The 19,353-nt window shown below is 46.8% G+C and overlaps 1 protein-coding gene across 8 annotated transcripts in view; it reads right to left on the reverse strand.

The window, feature by feature from the left end:
* The window catches only part of LOC135898732 (protein lap4-like), a 183,635-nt gene that overhangs the window by 82,994 nt on the left and 81,288 nt on the right, over window positions 1-19,353 (reverse strand). For all 8 annotated transcript variants that reach the window (XM_065427843.1, XM_065427845.1, XM_065427851.1 and 5 more), the window contains 9 exons: window positions 14,391-14,504; window positions 13,923-14,016; window positions 12,107-12,285; window positions 8,454-8,597; window positions 6,004-6,145; window positions 5,179-5,300; window positions 5,011-5,088; window positions 4,262-4,384; window positions 3,705-3,974 (listed from right to left, as the gene is read on the reverse strand). In XM_065427843.1, coding sequence (XP_065283915.1) covers window positions 3,705-3,974; window positions 4,262-4,384; window positions 5,011-5,088; window positions 5,179-5,300; window positions 6,004-6,145; window positions 8,454-8,597; window positions 12,107-12,285; window positions 13,923-14,016; window positions 14,391-14,504 — 1,266 coding nt within the window. The remainder of the gene's footprint in view (window positions 1-3,704; window positions 3,975-4,261; window positions 4,385-5,010; window positions 5,089-5,178; window positions 5,301-6,003; window positions 6,146-8,453; window positions 8,598-12,106; window positions 12,286-13,922; window positions 14,017-14,390; window positions 14,505-19,353) is intronic.

A 19,353-nucleotide genomic window follows, 5' to 3' on the forward strand; every position in this document is an offset into this window, starting at 1 on the left:
CCTGAACTTTCTGCCTCTTAGGTACGCTGCGAAGGTGGGATGAGCTTGTCGTGTGACTCTCTCCACCTTATCGCAGTTCGGAGCAGTAGGGTCAGCGGTACGATAAAGTTCGTCCATCGCCCTGACGTACTCGAGCAAGGATTCGTCCGGATGCTGAGTACGTAGCTCCAACTCGCGCCGCAGACGACGCTCGTAATCTGCGGGCAGGAATTCCTCGCGTAATGCCGCTCAGAACTCGGCCAGCGTGCTAGACCGGTAGCCAGTAAGCCGGAACCAGCGGGCAGCGTGATCAGTTAACGACACTGGTACGACGCGTTCCAGTATCTCGCCATCGGACAGCCCCGTTGCGCGCTGGTAAGTCAGCACGCGATCGAGGTATTCGTTGACGCTAACTGAATCATGATACCCGCTGTAGGTGGGTAAGTCCACCCTCACTCTCGGTCTAGCAGCGGCGGCAGATGTCAGCAGAGTGTTCTGCACGGCACCTGTCAACCTCTCAATCAAGCGCATCGCATCCTGCAACAGCGCCTGTTGAGGCTCGCTCTGGCCAGTAATGCCTGGCACAGGAGCAGAACGCGTCGAGCAAGTATGCCGCAGTGGCTCCATGCTCTCCGCAAACACTGGCGAAGGGTTCGGCGTAATGTGCCTCACGCCTTCAAGGGTACGAGGCTCGCTCTGGCCAGTAATGCCTGGCACAGGAGCAGAACGCGTCGAGCAAGTATGCCGCAGTGGCTCCATGCTCTCCGCAAACACTGACGAAGGGTTCGGCGTAATGTGCCTCACGCCTTCAAGGGTACATCCTGCCGGAGAGAGCGCCTCGTGTGTAGCGCTACCCTCTTCGAAGCTTATCAAATTCCCAGGGCTAATGTTCGCCGCAAGGCATGACTGAGCGGTAGCAGTTACCGCCGCTTCGAATTGTTGCCTGTTGGTAGCAACCTGCGACAGCGTATACAACGGCTGTAAATCAGCCCCGTATGCTGTCATGGTTCGTTAGTGCAGTGGCAGTCACTCACACAAACAGACTCAACCTGTCACACCTCTGGCCCCACGTTGGGCGCCAAATATGATGTGGGGATCGCACGCGCATCCCGATATCTCCGGAGCGGCCACGCGGTTATCACGCGATAATCACGTGCTCGCTCGCGGAGGGTAGCGGGAAGAGGGCACCCCCGCCGCTCCCGCTACACTTCGCGCCTGGCCGCGACGCTGCAGCCAAGGCACCCCGTTCCCTCCTTTCCCTTTCTTGGAACTGGGGAGACTCCTCTCCGCCGCTCGGGTAGAAGCGCTATTCCCCCGACGCATTGTGGTCTCACGGTAGAAGAGCTTGCGAACGGCCGCATCTCAAATCAGCCGCTGAGACCGCCGCACGCCGTCCCCCCTGTTGCGCCCGGCCTTTGTGTGCGACTCACCGCCCCAGGGCCCGAGCGCGGAACCACTTTGGGTGAGCTGAACTCTTATCAGCCTCTTTTGTGGCTCCCACATTGTGCGGTTTGTTTCACCCCAGACGTGCGGAATGCTCCGCCGCTGTGGTTGTGTTTTGTGTTGTATTTGTGTGTGTTGTGGCTGTTGCTGTCTGTTGGAATCACTGTACTCTAAGGTGAATAAACACCTTAGGTCGAGACTCACCCTGTCCCCACTGGCCTGAACCCGCCGTGGTCGCAACTCACTGCGAACCGCGGGTTAGGGGTCACAGCTCTGACTGCTAGGGCTGCTGCGAAAGTGCTAGGGAGCGACTGCCGCTCCGCCGGTGCTGTGCGATCCAGAGAAGGGTCAGGTGCGCACGCGCGAGCCTGAGTAATACCCCTATATGTTTGAACAATACTGGCTAAAGTTAAGGGATTATGTAGAAACTCTTCTGACGACAAATGTTGTGACTCTGCAAGTAGGGTTGGGCAGAAGTTTTCTTGTACTTCCACAACATCACAAAGAGAAAGCTGTCCCTTCTGGTGTAAATGTGACACATTGGCCACTTATATTGGCAACTGAATAAAACTGCACACTTCTGTTGCACCATTTTTTTTTTTCGTGCCCCTCTTAAAGTAACCTTCACCAAGCCCAACTGTAAATTTTGGCTACAGATTATGCTGGAAGTTGCAAGGTGCCGTCTAGGGAGCATTTTACTGCAATAATTCTTCAAGCTGGATCATTATGAGAGGAGACAGAAGTTCATATGTTGTGTTGCCATGCCACCAGAAGGCAAGCTTCAGTACCAATGTAGACACACACTTTCTGCCTTCATGAGCAACACTTTTCCTTGGTCCTATCACATACTGGAGCCAAGGGCACATTTGTCATGTTTATGCCATAAGCCATGCTTCCCCCCCCCCCCCCCCCACTTCTTTTTCCTTCCTGTTTTTACTGCGTGGCGCACTCCAAGTGTCAGTACAGTCACTGACTGATCTTCTGGAACTGGTCGGGACCGAAAAATAGCCTAAAAAATCAGGCAGTTCAAAAAGTTTTTTGTGGCACAAGCATCGAGTGACACTCTCGTTTCTTGCGCAGCACTTCCAGTTCACCTCCCGAGACAACCGAGGAGTAGGCATGTAAGGTTCGATGCCTTCCTCCTCACCCTCAATTGTGTTAGGGGAAAGACGTTCACTCGCTTAACCTAAAGAACACCAATCACGAGGTGTGAGTGCCACTAAGAGACACCTAAGTCAAAGATTAGGGTGGCCTACAATTCTTTTCAGCCAAGAAAGTAAAGCTTATTAGGCTTAGAGCATAAAAATTTACTAATAATGCCTTGCCTCATACTACCCTTGGAGGCGATCAGATTTGCTTGGGTTTACGCAAGAGTGACATCTCCACATACACTCGACAAGAGCGTTACCACATTGGCAATGTCCACTGCCGTCGGTTGCAGGCAGTTATCATCATTGTCGTCATCACATACTTTCCATGTTTCTTCGAACCACTTGGCTCTCACAAAGGCACAGGAGGTGGTGAAATGGTGCTGAGCACACAAATGTGAAGCCACAAAACTCACACAAAGATGCGCACAGCGTCTCTGAGGCGCATCACATGGTCAATGATGAACGAGGGGGGGGGGGAGTCGCAGTTTCGCCCGAAAGGCGAAGCACTGATTGCGATAACAAATCAGTAGATAGCTATACGAAGTAAAGATAGTAGTTTTATCGGCCATATAAACTTGTAAGCATGCGCCTACTAACTAAATTAACGATGATGTAATGTGCAAGCACAATTGAACAAGGACATAGAAAGAAACATACACACATGTCTGTTTCTTCCTACGTCCTTGTTCAGTCGTGCTTACACATTCTATCATGGATTCAAACCAACAAGCAACTAGCCCGCCAATGTGTTTTAACTAAATTAGCAAAAATTATGTCATGCGCGCGCAGGTAAACGTGAACACATCTCGCTTGACGAGCACGGAAGCTCGCTGTCACAATGCTGGAGTGAGTAACCGCGGTAGCAGCAGCGATCGAATTGACCTTCATGCATCTCTCGCTACAACGCAAACGAAACATCAAAAGCACAGCGCAAACGAAGTTACCGGCACTATGTGCACTGTGACTATGTCACAGATCGCTTTCAAAATACGGCACCATACATACAGCCTCTCTAACCCTCTTTAGGATCATATGCACGAGGACAGCAAGGTTTTTCAAACGGTCTGCAGCACAAGACATCCAAACAAGATGTCTGCAACCGTTCATACACTACTCAGGCATCGCCCCTACCTCTCGTTTGGTCTCAAAGTCTGGCTCAGGTGTGCGTGGCTCTGGTGTCGTAGGGAGTGAGCGCAGGTCACCGTCTCCCTGCGGCAAGGGAGCCAGCAGGTTCTGGGGTCCTCCACTGGCAGCAGGCTGTCGCACCCTCTGCTGGGGCACTGATACAGGAGATGTTCTCGAAGAAGGAAGCGGCTCTTCCTCCAAAGTACGAAGAGGCTCAGAGTGCACCTGCTGCAGTGGCACCTTAGACGGTACTGCTGCAGCTGTTACTGGCTCCCTCTGGTAGGAGTACATGAAAAATGGGAAGCATGAGGTGCAAATCACAGTGAGCTCGTATAAGCCTAGACTTTTAAACATGGGCACTGCTTTCGTTGTAAATGGAGTAGGGCATGCGAATGACATTCAGTCCATTTATGACCTATCTACGGCAAGGAAGACTGGATACACAATTCTTCATGAACACCACACAATTTTATACATATTTTATATATCTGCTCACAGGCATGTAGAAGCGCATTTCTTTTAGAGCCCTGTTAGACGCGTGCACTAGGAAAACTATTTCTTACCGCCAAGGAAGATGTGGGTCGCTGAACTTCTCGTGCTATAAGCAGGGAGATCTTGTTTCCTGCTGCCTTGAGTGTATTCACAGCCTCGTAATGATCAATGTCCACCACAGATGCATTGTTCACCTAAGTGTACATGAAAAATGACATAATGTCAGCCACTGCAGGTGTTCTGAATAGCAAGCAAAGTGTCAGAGAACTGTCAGTAACTACCTTGCATGCATGTTAGTACCACACTAATTAATTGATGAGTAATAGATTTACATTACTCCACAAATGTGTACCAAAGAGGCAATAACAGTCATTGTTTAGATTGAACTTGGATAGCACAAATTTTTTGTCAAACTTCTGTGCTTCACGCTTTAGTAGTTTCCCAAACTCGTTAATAATACAAGCAGCCTGTCCAGCCACGAAAGACGACAGTATATTCTATTGCATAATGTATCACTACACATACTCCAATATATAATGCTTAATGCAAAAAAATTTGCCAATAATAAAAGTGCGAGCAAGATATAAAATTAGTTGCACTGCTAAAACATAAATGCATCACTGTAAAAACATTCATGATTCAATTTAAAGACTTCCTTTACTTATCAAGACTAACCGCAGCATAACTTTGAACTTACAAAGTCAAAAAACAACTTTATCTGCCAAGGCTCTCACATATGTTAGCTAAGCTCCTGTTTTCAATAGTGACAACTTCAGTTCTCAAAGACACCAATATACGCTACATTACATTTATTACTCACAGAGAGAATCTTGTCGCCGACTCTCAGCCCTGCCCGTTCCGCTGGTCCCCCTTCGGTTATCTTAGAAATAAATATACCCTGAAATGCAATACAAGATATTCACATTCCAAGTGCACATCAAAAAGGTGCAGTTTCAAAATAAAGGTAGCAGTAACCTGTGACACCAACCTCATCATCCCCTTTGAACGGTGTCGAATTTTTCCCACCAGCCACACTCAGCCCAAGACCCAAAGCATTCCTTTCCACACATATCCTCATGTGCTCCTCCACAACTGCAGCACGTGGAACACCTACACAAATGCGGATGTTAAACATTGCGACAGCTAGAAATGACCTAGGAACAGTCTTATAAAAAAGAACAAGCAAAATAATAATAATAAAGAAAAGAGCAACGGTGGTGTCTGTGTCCATAGTTTCCATTTCTAGTACAGTAAACCCTCGTTATAACAAAATTTGTTTTGTATGAAGTATTGCTCTTACAAAGTCTATCAGTTTTCTCATGTTACTATGACTCTCCTACAGCTCCTCTGCTTTTAACGAAATACAGCTAGTAACGAAGTCAATTACAAAGAAGCTACAATGAAGGTTTACTGTGTATACCAGGAAGAATTGCTGGGCAATGCTCTCAGTTGCCTGCATTGCTTACATCTTTCAGTCACCAGCTTGTGGCATATCAGTACGACAAAGTTCTCCTTTAACTACTTGAAACTTGATGGCAGGTTTACACATCAATTCCTATTGAAACTTTCAAATTTCCTTAATCACAACCTGTCAGCAAACAGGGCTGCTATGGCAAAATAGTATAAATTTAATTACGCAGTTTAAACAATCGATGGCTAGATTGATTGAAGTTTCTCGCTGCAAATATGACTTCCTTAAACTGAGGTTCAACCACTAGTTGGCAATTATCCTGCATGCGATTCAGCACATTCACACATACTGCTTTATCAAGATGGCATAAAGACTACATAATGGTTGCACCATCGCCCTTACTTTCTCCAAACGATGTGTTTGCCCCGTCCATCTCCGATTCAGAATCAATTGCTTGGCGCTCTCGTGGTGGTGAAGGCGGAGGCGGTGGCAATGGTTCTTCGCCTTCGGGCCTATGAAGGGCCTGCATCAATATGGATGCCACCTAGGAAAGAGAACTTTTTTATTCTTCAAAGACAGCATTCGTTGTAAAAAACTGGAATGCTTTAGTAGCCAGGCTGAATCCTTTGAACTCTCACTTCTGTGGTCAGAAGAGCATCACGGCAGATTCGACATCAATGAGCCCTTACAACATCCTCACACTAAAAGCACAGTATGCATAAAGCTTAACATAGGTACATGCTTATTCAAGCAAAATGCACGACAAACACTAGAACTTGCATACAGCAGCCATTGACAGGAATTACTAGATGATATGCATAATACGCTTTACAGCATTTCCATTTTCATACTACATATTAATGTGTGTCTCACAGTAGATTCATAATGATCGATAGCAATGTTCCCTATTAGCAAATAAGTTTTTGTGCTCAGGTTTCCCTGAACAATTGGGAGGCCAGGCTTCAGCAAGCTACTTGATGTACTGTTGGTCTGAACTGTGTACGGCTTGAGGTGCATAAAGAACAAAGTAAGGCCTAACTTTTCGACAAGGTATGTTAAATTTTCTTAGCATACATGATAAGTTTTAGAAATTTAGAGTTAGCACGCACATATTTTGCAATGGCTTCATAGAATAATGATACAACAGCTCTGGCAGCGGGCTTGACCAGTCGATGAACCAGTGGTAAAGATGTTTAACAAACGACAATAAACAGGGTTAGCATGTTAACCATTTTGTGATATTGATAGTGTATATGTGGCTCCCAACGGAAATGCAAGACAATCACGCAGATCTCTTGCACTGTGAGAATCGGTGAATGTGAGGCTTCTTTTGATACAGATGCTTATGTTAGTGCTGAATGTGTTGACGATATGTGATGCCATATCAAAAAACACTACATAACATGTAGATTCTTATGTCGAAGCAATAAACAAGCAGGAATTATTTTGCAAGCAGGGGTCTATGCAATGAGAAATATGAAATTGAGCTCTCAACATTTAATGCCTCCCCAACACTTGCAAGGACATGGTCAACTGCACCTCTTAATCAGTGCGTTGTGTATATGTCCTTTAGGATTGCACTGAGCTATATACTGTTAAGAACGTGGAGGCGCTGTTAAGAACAGCGCAGCTGAGGTGCAAGTTTTGCCAGCCAGTTGCGATAGCGGCGTCAACTTTCTCGAGTGCCACTGCAAACCTCTTGCCACGGCGTCACTAAGTCGACTGTGTGTGAAGAACAATATGCGCGTCCTCGACTCTCCGTCGCTGGAGCCAAGATGAGTGCGACGAAGCAGGCTTTGTGCCTGAACCCGCCACCGCCAACCTGGTCTGCTGTGAATGAGGGAGTCCCCGAGGGAACATAGTTCGAGGCTCCTTCCCACGCGCCGTTCAAGAGGCAAGACAATGGGCACCTGGCGGTGCGCTGTGGGGGACAGCTTGGGGAATAAAAGGCACCTTTCCTGAAGTAAGCCCCGAGTTCTACGAAGTCCGTCTGACGTCAGCTCCGGACCGTGAACCTGTGCGGAAGTGTGTGTGTGTAAGCCGTCCCACAGAGAGGCGGCTTGTTTACGATGACTGGACGAACGTTTCCCTCTGCTTGGGATCGAGGGAGGACCGAGTGTTAATAAACCGCTGTTGTGCGGTGGCTCAGTGTACTTTCTCTCGCAGTCATGCTAGACTGATGAACTGCAACATCCTTATGTAGATACTGTAAATAAACCCATATTCCTCGTTCTCGATGAGAAGCAGTCCTTCCCTTCATCAACGTCCTCAGCATGGATAAGTTGGACGACGGCATGGGCCAGCTACCTTCTAATTCATGCCTGACTCCAATCTTGACAACTGATTACGAGCGATGGGATTGAGCCCCCAATCCTAATAATACAGACACCTTGTGATGTATAAAGTAGTGCCACTAAGTAAGTGCTACCTCCTTTACACCTCCACGCTAACATCAGCTGTTCATGCTTTCCCTCTCCATGCCTCAGCTGTGTGAGACACCCCCACTAGCTAGTTGGCAAGACACCAATGCCAATACTTTGAGACTCAAAGAAGCTGTAAGGCCAGGTGCAAATGCTACAGCTAATTGTAGTGGGATCGACCCAGCTACGCCTTCGATTGCACTGCCTTCACAATAGACCCTCTATAAAAACCATATTAAAGCTCTTTTGACACACACACACACAAAAAAGGGGGGGAGGGGCACGATGCCTTCACCTAGATTACAAAACTACCATGTGACAAGTTTGTCATGCCCTACGAGCTGATTTAAACCTGCACACTGCTTACAAGTTTAACAGCTCCACTTTCCTACTGCGGCAGTGCAGAATGTGGCACAAAAATAAGGCACACACCTTCTCCTGCTCCTCACGAGTGCTGCCTACATGGATCCTCTTGTTCTTGAGATGGTGAGGAGTGTCACGCCGATGAAGTCGATTCTGTCGATCTCCTGGTTCTTCAGGCCCATCATGTGTGAATGCCACATGTCGGTCAGATTCCTGCACAAAACAAGAAAGCACACCTTCACTTGTGGCCCTCCTTACACAGCACAGCTGTGACAACTAAAGTGTATAAAACTTGAAGTGGACTAAATCTGTTGTGTACAGAGTGATGCAGTATGTCCAGAAGCCTGAGACAGCACAGCAAGCAGCAGGAAGTTTGAAATATTCTCGTGTAAAAATGCAACACCAGTACATAAGTTTAAAAAGTATATGAACAGCATATTTCTGCTCCTGCAGTGCCCAAACTAGGCAATGCCAAGCAAAAATTTTATTGTTTCCATTATGAACAGTATTTCAAGAATAATGACTAATCCAGTGCAACCACTTGAAAGACGGACACCATCTTTTTTTTTCTTTTTTGTTTAATTGCCCTAAATGTCCTCATGGGCATTATGTATGGGTGTACACACTAGGAAAACAAAACCATTGAAGTCAGCCAACAACAAAATGCATATACAGTGCAGTCCACTTATAACGATACCACATATGATATTCAGTTATAAAGATGAGTCGACTTAAGAATATCAACCTATGCATAAGGGCTATGAGAAAAAAAAAAAAAGAAACATATATATAGTCGACTCTCTCACAACGGACCCTGATAATTTGACAGAAAATGTCCAATTTATCTGAAGCCTGTAATATCCGAAACACCTCCCTTCTGAAACTTTGGTCACAATGTGTAACAATGTTATTGCGAAGAGTGAGTGACGAACGTCCAAAGTAAAAAACAAAGTCACAGTTTCACCCGAGATGCAAAGCATCCACTGCGATAGCAAATTAGCAGACAGCTATGCGAAGTAAGGATAATATTTTTATCTGTCGTATAAAGTTGTAAACATTCGTTTACTAACTAAATTAACAAGCGTGGTGTCATGCGTGCAAAGGTAAACATGAACATATCTCGCTTGATGACCACGGAAATTTGCTTTCAAAACATTGGACTGAAGAACTGCTGTAGCAAAAGCAAGCAAATTGACCTTCGTGCTGTCTCTCACTTCAATGCGAACTAAACGTCGAAAGCTACCAGCATTGGGCGTACTTTGTCCACATCGCAGGTTGTTTTCGAAATATGGCACCAATGCAGGCGCGCACATTGTCCACATCGCAGATCGCTTCCAAGATATGGTGCGCGCGCAGCGGCGCCATAAGAAGCAGCTGCTGGAGTACCCCCCTCTCCCTCGCCTCTCACCCGTGCCTTGAATGTGAAAGCAGACGGTGCCCTTCCGCCCCGTCCTCCTCCCTCGCACGCACAATATTGAGCCATGATCCTTGGCTGCCCCTCGCAAGTCAGTTGTCAGCCAGTGTCAATACAATACGGCAAAAGTCCATTTTATATGCCCAATTTTGATAAAAATTGCCGCTAATTTTGTCCGCTGTAGCCGATAGTCCTTTGTAACGCGGTCCGTTAAAAGCGAACTTCGTTGCATTAATAAAATGGGTAGAACGAACTAAGGCTGAACTATAGTCCATTATATACGAAAGTATGTTGTAAGCTGGTTTGTTGAAACGAGTGTAAACTGTATAATGATATTTTATTCACCACATATTGGATATAACAATCAAAGTTTTGACTTTTCATGCAACATAATCGTGAAATTAGTGTTGCTAACTTCCCCTTAAATGAACGATGCTGAGATGGGGCGAAAAGCTTCCCTACACTAGTTCGTATCTTCCGCCATTACTGCGCAGAGTGTCCCACTCGCACAACGATTGCGAAAGCCATGGAGAACATCGCGAGCTGACACAGCACACCACAAGATGGCACCAGCCACTTCATGTACATGTACCATCTGTGTCGCCTGTGATAGTGCTCCACTATGCTGTTGAACTACGCTCCACACGTGAAGAGAGAAAGGCAAAAAATCACTGATGATTATGATACTGCCTAATGCGAAATCTGAGCGCAGCTCTATACGTGTTTTCATTCCGCGATACATTGGCTGGTGCGGACAATCTGTCTCGTACGGCACGTTCCACACGTGTGGCCCGGCTGCTTTGCTATTCGGGAGATTGCGAGAGGCAGGGCATGGGCGACGCGTGGGCTCAGTTCACAGCAGCCACCACAGACAGACCTCTGCTCATGCGGCGCTTTGGTGAACAGACAATGCACACTACTCTGGCGTGATTTCGTAGCCATCATTATCTAGCAGAGCCTCTCTTCCCTTTCCCATACTCGCTTTCACGATGCCCTCCTCCCACACTCTTCACTATCGCCTCCTTTCATTTCCTGCTGCGCTCCGCGTTCAATTTTATCTTTCGCTGTGCTCCTTCGCTCGGTTATGAGGTAGGGTGCCAATGGCGACACTTGCCACAGGAACGGTCACCCAAGAGCTGCGCTCTGGACGAAGCGGCCCCCTTCCTTTCTACACTCTCTTAGAGAGTGTGCAAATGCGCCACAGAAGCAGGCTCGAAGCAGTGGACAGCCCAGTTAGTAGAAGATAGTGCCAACAAGGTGAAAAGCTGTGTTGCTTGACACGAAGCTGCAAATTTTGCAAAACTAAAAAAAGTGCATGCCCGCGCAAGAGCACCGCGATCATGATGGCTGCAACTAGGGGCCATGCCGATCCACGGAAAAGGCGGGCTTCATGTGCCAGGGCAAAACAGCCCATGACAGTGAAACCAACATGGTGGAAGCCGCCGACATTGCCGAGTTCTGGGAGCACTTCGCTACTGACGATGAAACAGGTGGTGCTTCAATGGAGAAGTTTCTGGGTACAGATAGCGCTGCCTCATTCTGTGAAGAGATATCCAACGGGGTGATTGTTGTTCGACGGAGGCAATGACAGCAGCGGCAGTGACGAAGAGGTTGACAATGGCCAGTCCTTAGCACTGACGCTGACTGAGTCCCTCACTGATTTCATGCAAGCTAAATTATTTCCACCAGTGTTTGCGCAGCAGCTGGACGCAATGCACATGGCAGTTGTGAACTTGGAACTCCCATGAAAGCAATTGCAGATTTCTGACTATCGCTGCACGCAATGCATGACACGTTGTTTGGAGACATAGCCATACTATTTTTCGCTGACCACATTGTATGTCAATGTTTAGCACAAGGGGCCATTTTGGTTTAGAAGCTTCAAGGTATGTTTGGTAGTGTTCTTCTTTTTTTCATTTTTTAATGGGAGTCCAGATATAGCAATGATTGGTTACAACGAACAAATTTTTCGTTCATCTTGATATGGTTTAAGTGAACTGCACTGTGTGGACAAAACAAAAGGTCATCAATAATACTAACAAGAAAGCCAAATACATACAGTAAATGCAATGCACGCACATACAGAAGACACAGCACAAAGTGCAACCAACAAGCCCGAAAACTGATTCGCCACTAAACTTGCACACTTATGTAATTCGAAATCATGTATTAGATATGAAATTATCAAGTTCTTCAATAAACCGATCAATGTTGAACTAATTGAATCGAACTAAACTAATCTAACAGCTTTAGTGAACTTGCAGATTACGTAAGGTTACACAAGCGCCATGCCCATCCTGCAGCTTACCTTTTCGTTGTCATCCTCGTCCCCTGAAGAGTCGGGGCTGCCGCCACCCTGGGACGTTGGGGCCATTCCGTTGTGGGCAACCCGTGCCATGTGCTGTGCTTCCTCCTCAGAAACAGACGTGGGTCGGCCATCAGGTTCCTGGTCGCTTACACTCCCAGGTCGGCCAATGGGCTCCCCTTCTGCTCCAAGTGGGTTAAGCACAAACAGGTTGGTACAGTGCACTTCGGGCAAAGGGGCACGAGCCATTGACACAGCAAAAGAAGGCCCAAACCATGCTCATTTCTGGAATTTTGCTGCTGCAATCAACGCATAAATTGAAGTTGAGGAATGTTGAAGGTGAGCGGGAGGGAGAGAAAAAAAGACGTACAGCTTTATAAACGTATTCAGAAACCTTCGCAAATGGCTAAAGCCAATGAGGCGTGATGACCTCGACAGATACAGATCATAACATGTAGTAGGTAAGCAGGAAACGGTGAGTCCATAATATCTAAAGGTGCTTGAATAGAAAGATTTCGTAATTGAAACGAGTACGGATATTTGAGAAAAATGACCTTTAATATTGAATGGTTAATATTTTCTCACAAACAAACAAAGTTAAATATAGAGACACTACTTGTAGACTCCAACAAGTGTTGTTATCCCTTGTATTCGGACAGAATGAATATTTGACAACTTCAAACACCAAGTTTTCAAATTGAATACAAATATTTACACACCCTCCATCACATCCACATCCGAGACATTAAACCATCATGAAAAGAAGCAATGCAACAGAGAGCGAAACAGAAATGGTTACTTCAGGCCACTTAAACAGCCCCTCACCAGGTCTGGCCATTTTGAGCTGACAAGTGCAGAGCATACAATGATCACTAATGATCGTGTTTGCAAAAGAATGACATTGCTGCGTGCCACGGAAAGGTCTGAAATTTCAATCCGAACGCCGATTTCCCTTTCTCTCCTGGCCACCGTGCTCCAAGCTGGACGGTTACGTAGCCGTGTCCCTGCGCCTACGTAGTTGTGTCCCCAGTGTGACATCGCTCTTAGTGACATGTGACTTCGAGAATTATTCAAGACAACATCTGTTATCTGAGTGATCTGTTGCTTGAATTGACGAATTGAAGTTTAGAGAAATAATAAAACACACAAATGGAGTGTCTGCGTGTTATTTGTTTTCCTTCGCACCAAAGCAAGTGAGATGTACTTTTGCTTCGTCTGCTTGTTCCCACGGTCGTGCAGTCACGCGCGCAGGTACCGAAACTATGCCATTTTCAACTGTGTTTCAGCGCGTGATCATGCTCCACGATCTGCTTGTTCTGCTTCAGTATTCGTGCAGCACTGAATTATACCGCTAGTCACGTGTCCTTGCGCACAGTGCGCAAAATCGTGCGCTGTGTGACACGAGGCATAACAAGAGCTCGCACACAACGTCATCAGCGGAAGTGCACATGCCAGGGGAAAAAAAAAAGCGAGGAGAAAAAAAAATGAAAGTGGGGCCCATGACGTGTGCATCACGCAATCCTCGAGGTCCAGTATGGGAGAATGCAGGGAAGGAATTTTGCTTGCGAAGGCTAGACGGGGCGAGTGGAGAGAGTGTCTCATTATGCAGTGGAGCTCGTCTTCTGAAATCATGGGTTCGTAGCACTGAAATATTTCTATCTCGACTATTAATGAGCCGATTTGAAAAATTTTTGCGGCAGAATGCTCTCTAGAGGACATGTAACAACTTCCAGTATATAACCAAAATTTGCTATGGGGCCTGGTGAGGGGCCCTTTAAAGACAGTTATGAAAGCATTCACAAAAGAAATAGAAAATTACCTCGTGACTGGCAAGGTGCTGTCTCAATGGATGATGCCGATTGCATGGATCCAGTGCTGGCTCGATGTGGTCGGTACACACCAACTTCCCCATCCTGGGCAGACAGAACAGAAAGCAGGAGGATTGGTGTTCAACACACCTTGAAATTTGGGGAACAGTTAATCAGGGTTGCGAGATAAAAGAATGACGATGTAAAAGTGAGAAAGAAGGCTAGTAGTCCACATGGTGTGTTCACTAATAAGCTCGACATTCCTTGCATTATAATCTAGCCTGTTGGCTCTGAGCAAAAATTTGCTCTCCTGGCTTAACTAACTGAGAAGTGCCATTATAATGAGAATAATGAGAATAATAGAATAATGAGAAGTGCCATTATAAAGAATATGATATTGCACTGTATATTCCTGGAGACACTCAAGCAAGAGACTTCGGGCAATGTAAGTACTCAAGGCCAAGCAAGACCTTCCTTACCTCATCCGAATGTGACATCACATGACCATCAATGTTTTTGGCCTTCTGTACAAACTTCTGGTGCCGTGCCTTCAGCTCTTTTGGGTGAGGAGTGTCATGTCGAACAAATTGAGTCTGGAAAAAAAAAAAAGAGTTTTACCAATGGGGCTTGTATTGTACCTTGTATTGAACCTTGCACACAAGTAACACACGAGACAACTTTTGCAAGGTCCTCGGTTCTCAAGTTAGTAAAGTCTTAATAAGTACTACGAGTTCCACACAGAATTAATTTTGAAACTAGCACCAGTTTTGAGATAAGTGCTGTCAAATGCGCAGTAAGATGCAGTAGTGTTCCACTTACTTTTTGAACAAAACAGCATTTTGTGCAATGCGGTGCAAAAATTACTGGAACACTAATGCATTTTATCGCACGCTTTGGGAGTGTGAATCTCGAAAGTGGTGAATCCCCAGAATTCATAACGAATGGGATAGGCCTAGCTAAATCGTTTAACTAGCCAATTTACCTCATACTCAGCAACTTTCAGCATTCGAATCACAATCCCGACAGATCAGTGATTGTCTATTCTGGTCGTCCATTTCCTTTAATCGAATTACCAAATCCCATATGCTTGCTAATACAAGCAGTGCAACTTATTTAAAGACTTATCAAGCCCCATGAAATAGTAGGCTCACGCAAATACTCAATATTTGCAAATATTTAATTGAATACAGTCTATTCTCGTTACAATGGACACCGATACTATGACAAACAACATCCGTTTTATCTGAAGTCCGTAATATTCGAGATGCCTCACTTCCGAAACTTTTGTCGGAGTGTCTAACAACTTTATTGCAAAGAGTGAGTGATGAACACACTAAGTAAGAAACAAACAAAAAGAGTCAAAGTTTCACCCGAAAGGTGAAGCATCGATTGCAGTAGCAAATTAAGCAAGATAAGTGCTCCAGCAGCAGTGAGCAAATTGACCTTCATGCACTCTCTCACTTCAACATGAACTAAACGTCGAAACCACAACACGTACAAAGCTACCGGCACTGAGTGCACTTTGGCCACATCTCAGATCTCTGAAGATGACGCCTGCTAGGCCGCGCACTTTGTCCACATCACAGGATGCTTTCAAGATACGGCCCTGCGCGGGCGTGCACTTTGTCCACATTGCAGATTGCTTTCAAGATACGGCACCCGCGCAGGCACATGCACATTGTCCACATTGCAGATTGCTTTCAAGATACGGCACCCGTGCAGGCACCCGCACATTGTCCACATTGCAGATCGCTTTCAAGATACGGCACCCGCACAGGCACACGCACATTGTCCACATTGCAGATCGCTTTCAAGATACGGCACCCGCGCAGGCACACGCACATTGTCCACATTGCAGATCGCTTTCAGGATACGGCGCCTGTGCGGGCACGCACTTTGTCCACATTGCAGATCGCTTTCAAGATACGGCACCCGTGCAGGCACACGCACAGTGTCCACATTGCAGATCGCTTTCAAGATACCGTGCCTGCGCAGGCGCGCACTTCGTCCACATTGCAGATCGCTTTCAAGAAACGGCGCCTGCGCGGGCGCGCACTTTGTCCACATTGCAGATCGCTTTCAAGATACGGCACCCGCGCAGGCACACGCACATTGTCCACATTGCAGATCGCTTTCAGGATACGGCGCCTGTGCGGGCACGCACTTTGTCCACATTGCAGATCGCTTTCAAGATACGGCACCCGTGCAGGCACACGCACATTGTCCACATTGCAGATCGCTTTCAAGATACGGCACCTGCACGGGTGTGCACTTCGTCCACATTGCAGATCGCTTTCAAGATACGGCACCTGCACGGGCGTGCACTTTGTCCACATTGCAGATCGCTTTCAAGATACGGCGCTCGCGCGGGCGCACATATTGTCCACATTTGCAAATCGCTTTCAAGATATGGCGCCCGCGCTGTTAACAGAAGCCACGTCCATGCCTCATGCATGAGAGACGGCGCGCTTCCGCCCCGCTTTTCTGCCTCTCTCACGCGCAAGATATTAAGCTGCGCTCGTAGGCTGACCCTCGCAAGTCAGTTGCCAGCCCATGTCGACACGGCAAAAGTCCATTCTATCAGCTTGATTTTGACAAAATTACTGCTAATTTCGTCCGCTGTAGCCAACAGTCCATCGTAGCACGGTCCGTTAATAGCGAACTTCGTTGCATTTATAAAATATGTAGAAGAAACTACGGCTGAAATATAGTAAGTTATATCCGAAAGTATTTTGTACGCAGGTCCATTGTAATGAACGTAGACTGTATTATGCTATTCAATATTCACTTCAGCTCGAACTTCAGTATTCGAAACGAATAAATATGTGCATACTCTTGCGCATAAGCCGTACAGCAATTACAACATGCCACAAAAAACAAAGGTTTGAGTGTATAACCTGCGAAAATAACTGCATACAACGCCCAAATCTTTGTAAAACAGTCTCCATTCATGGATGCACGAATCATGCATGTTATACCCTTGGCTAGTAGCTCTTTTCCTCGCTTCGTTGACTACGCTGATGGGGAACAATTTTGCCCTAAAGGTGGTGTGGTGGCCTCACGGTCGCACAGCTGCAGCCAGACACCCTTTCTGCTTTTGGATGATCCAGAAGGAGTTAACTTCCACGCACTGGCGGCAGCCCAAACAGAAGACGAAGAGCTAAAGAGCCTCCTAACAACAAAAACGGCCCTAAAGCTACAGTGGATGCAGATTCTGGGATCAGGCGACCAGATTTGCTGCGACATCTCCATGGGCAACCCACGCCCTTTCGTGCCTGCCAATCTACGTCGCCGCATTTTTCTTTCTGTTCACAAGCTATCGCATCCTGCATCCTGGAATCAAAGCTACGCAAAAGTTGCTCACAGGAAGGTTCACCTGGCCAGGTATCAACTGAGGCGTGCGTTGCTGGGCAAGAGGATGCATACTGTGTCAGCGTGCCAAAATTCATCGACATACTGTGACCCCGTTGGCAACGTTCACGCCTCCAGACGCGCGTTTCGACTACGTGCACCTCGACATTGTGGGATTTCTGACGCCTTGCCAAGAGCATGCCTGTTTACTGATGTGCATTGACAGACTCACACCGTGGGCAGAGGCCATATCTATAGCGGATATCACTGCTGACACGGTTGCCTGCACCTTTTTGCACCACTGGGTTGCTCGTTTCGGTGCACCATCTATAATAACAACGGACCATGGAAGGCAGTTCGAATCATCACTTTTCGCCAGCATTACATGTTTCATTGGTGCTTCTCGCATCAGAGCAGCCGCCTACCACCCCATTACAATGGCGTGGTAGAATGTTTCCACCGCCAGCTCAAGTCTGAGCTCGCCGCAACAGAAGAGCGCAGCTGGATGGAGGCACTACCACACATCTCTTGGGAATCCGGACAGCTGTCAAGACAGACATTGGCTGCAGCGCGGTTGAACTGGTCTATGGAACAACACTACGCCTTCCAGGAGCATTCCTCACGGGCAGTCCGCAAGACTGTTGTACAGCCACCGCAGCCTACGCACTTAGGCTGTGAGACATAATGGAGAACCTTTGCACTACGCCACCGCGACAGGCAGCAACACCACGCAGTTCATTGGCCACTCCAACCACCGTGTAACGGGCCATTCCGAGTGCTGCGTCGAGGTAAGAAGCAGTTCTCTATCGACGTGCGTGGTCGTCACGAAGTGGTATCACTCGATCGGCTGAAGCCAGTGCACATTGAAGATGCAGACACCATTTCACATGCACAGTCATCTCTGACACCATCCTTCAAGGCTCTGCTCATTCAAACACGCCAAGTCAAAAGGACACGCAATGGATGAGTCTCCAGGGTGCCCCATCGTATGGAGTTATGAACAATTTAAATCTTCCTATGAACATTCACTAACTCACTAGAAGGGAAAGTGATGTGGCAACCTCACGGTTGCACAGCAGCAACCAGACACCCTTTCTCCCTTTTTAACTCAGTAAAATCTTATTGCCTTGTGTGTGGGAAAGGGAAGTGGTGCGAGAGTGCGCAACTGAGCCGTAGAGGCTCGCCGATTACAAAATAAAGAGTTTTTGCTTGTTCTTCGGAGACGCACTACTCGCTTCTATCTGCTGCTTCCCAACCACGCTCGCATCCCACACAACAGTGGCATCACGGCTGCGTGGACCAGGCTGCCATGAAACCACACTTCCGAGGCAAAATTAAGGCTGCTAGAAAGCCACACCTTATGTCGAAATTTGCATATAACTCCCACTCCGATTTTATTGCTAACATTAAAAAAATTTCGGTGCACTTATAGGCACAAAAATATAGTAAATCTTAAAACATGTACTGTCTACAGCTTTGGTTTCAGTGAGCAAGTTGCATCACACTGCTTATAGCAATGACAAAACAAAGACAAATTCGTTTGCAGACACCTACTGGTTTCTACACTGGCTCAATTAGTCAAATATAATATTTGCAGCAGGTGTGGCTTCCCGAGAGCTGTATGACTGCTGTGGACTACTGTAAATAGGTATGCATTGACGCGGCACTAAACCGCGTCTCTGTTGGCCGACACTCAGCAAAACAGTGCTGGTTAGGTTTAACAGCCAAGGCAGGTGCAGCGGCAGTCGGAAAATCGTTGTGGGAAGCTTGCTGCTCATTGGAGATTGGGCCCTATATCTTGTGTGCGAGCCAGACTAAGGACCACAAAAGCGACGAGCAAGCCTATTAAGTTTGTCGGTGCGCTTGCAGAAAAGAACAAGTTAAGCTCGTGCAGTCAAGGTTGCATTCACAGCATCCCAATGACGTCATCGGGGAACAGTCCTGCAGGCCTCAACCACCAAAAAATTTTGATCAACCGTGAGCAAGTGCCTGTAAACATATATTCTGTGCTGCTGGAGTTGTAAGAGATGTCAAACTTGCATTTCTGCATAAGAATATCTGACTAACGGCACTTTGGAAATAATGGACTCC

Source organism: Dermacentor albipictus, chromosome 3 (genome assembly GCF_038994185.2).
Source record: "Dermacentor albipictus isolate Rhodes 1998 colony chromosome 3, USDA_Dalb.pri_finalv2, whole genome shotgun sequence".
Lineage (NCBI taxonomy): Eukaryota > Metazoa > Arthropoda > Arachnida > Ixodida > Ixodidae > Dermacentor > Dermacentor albipictus.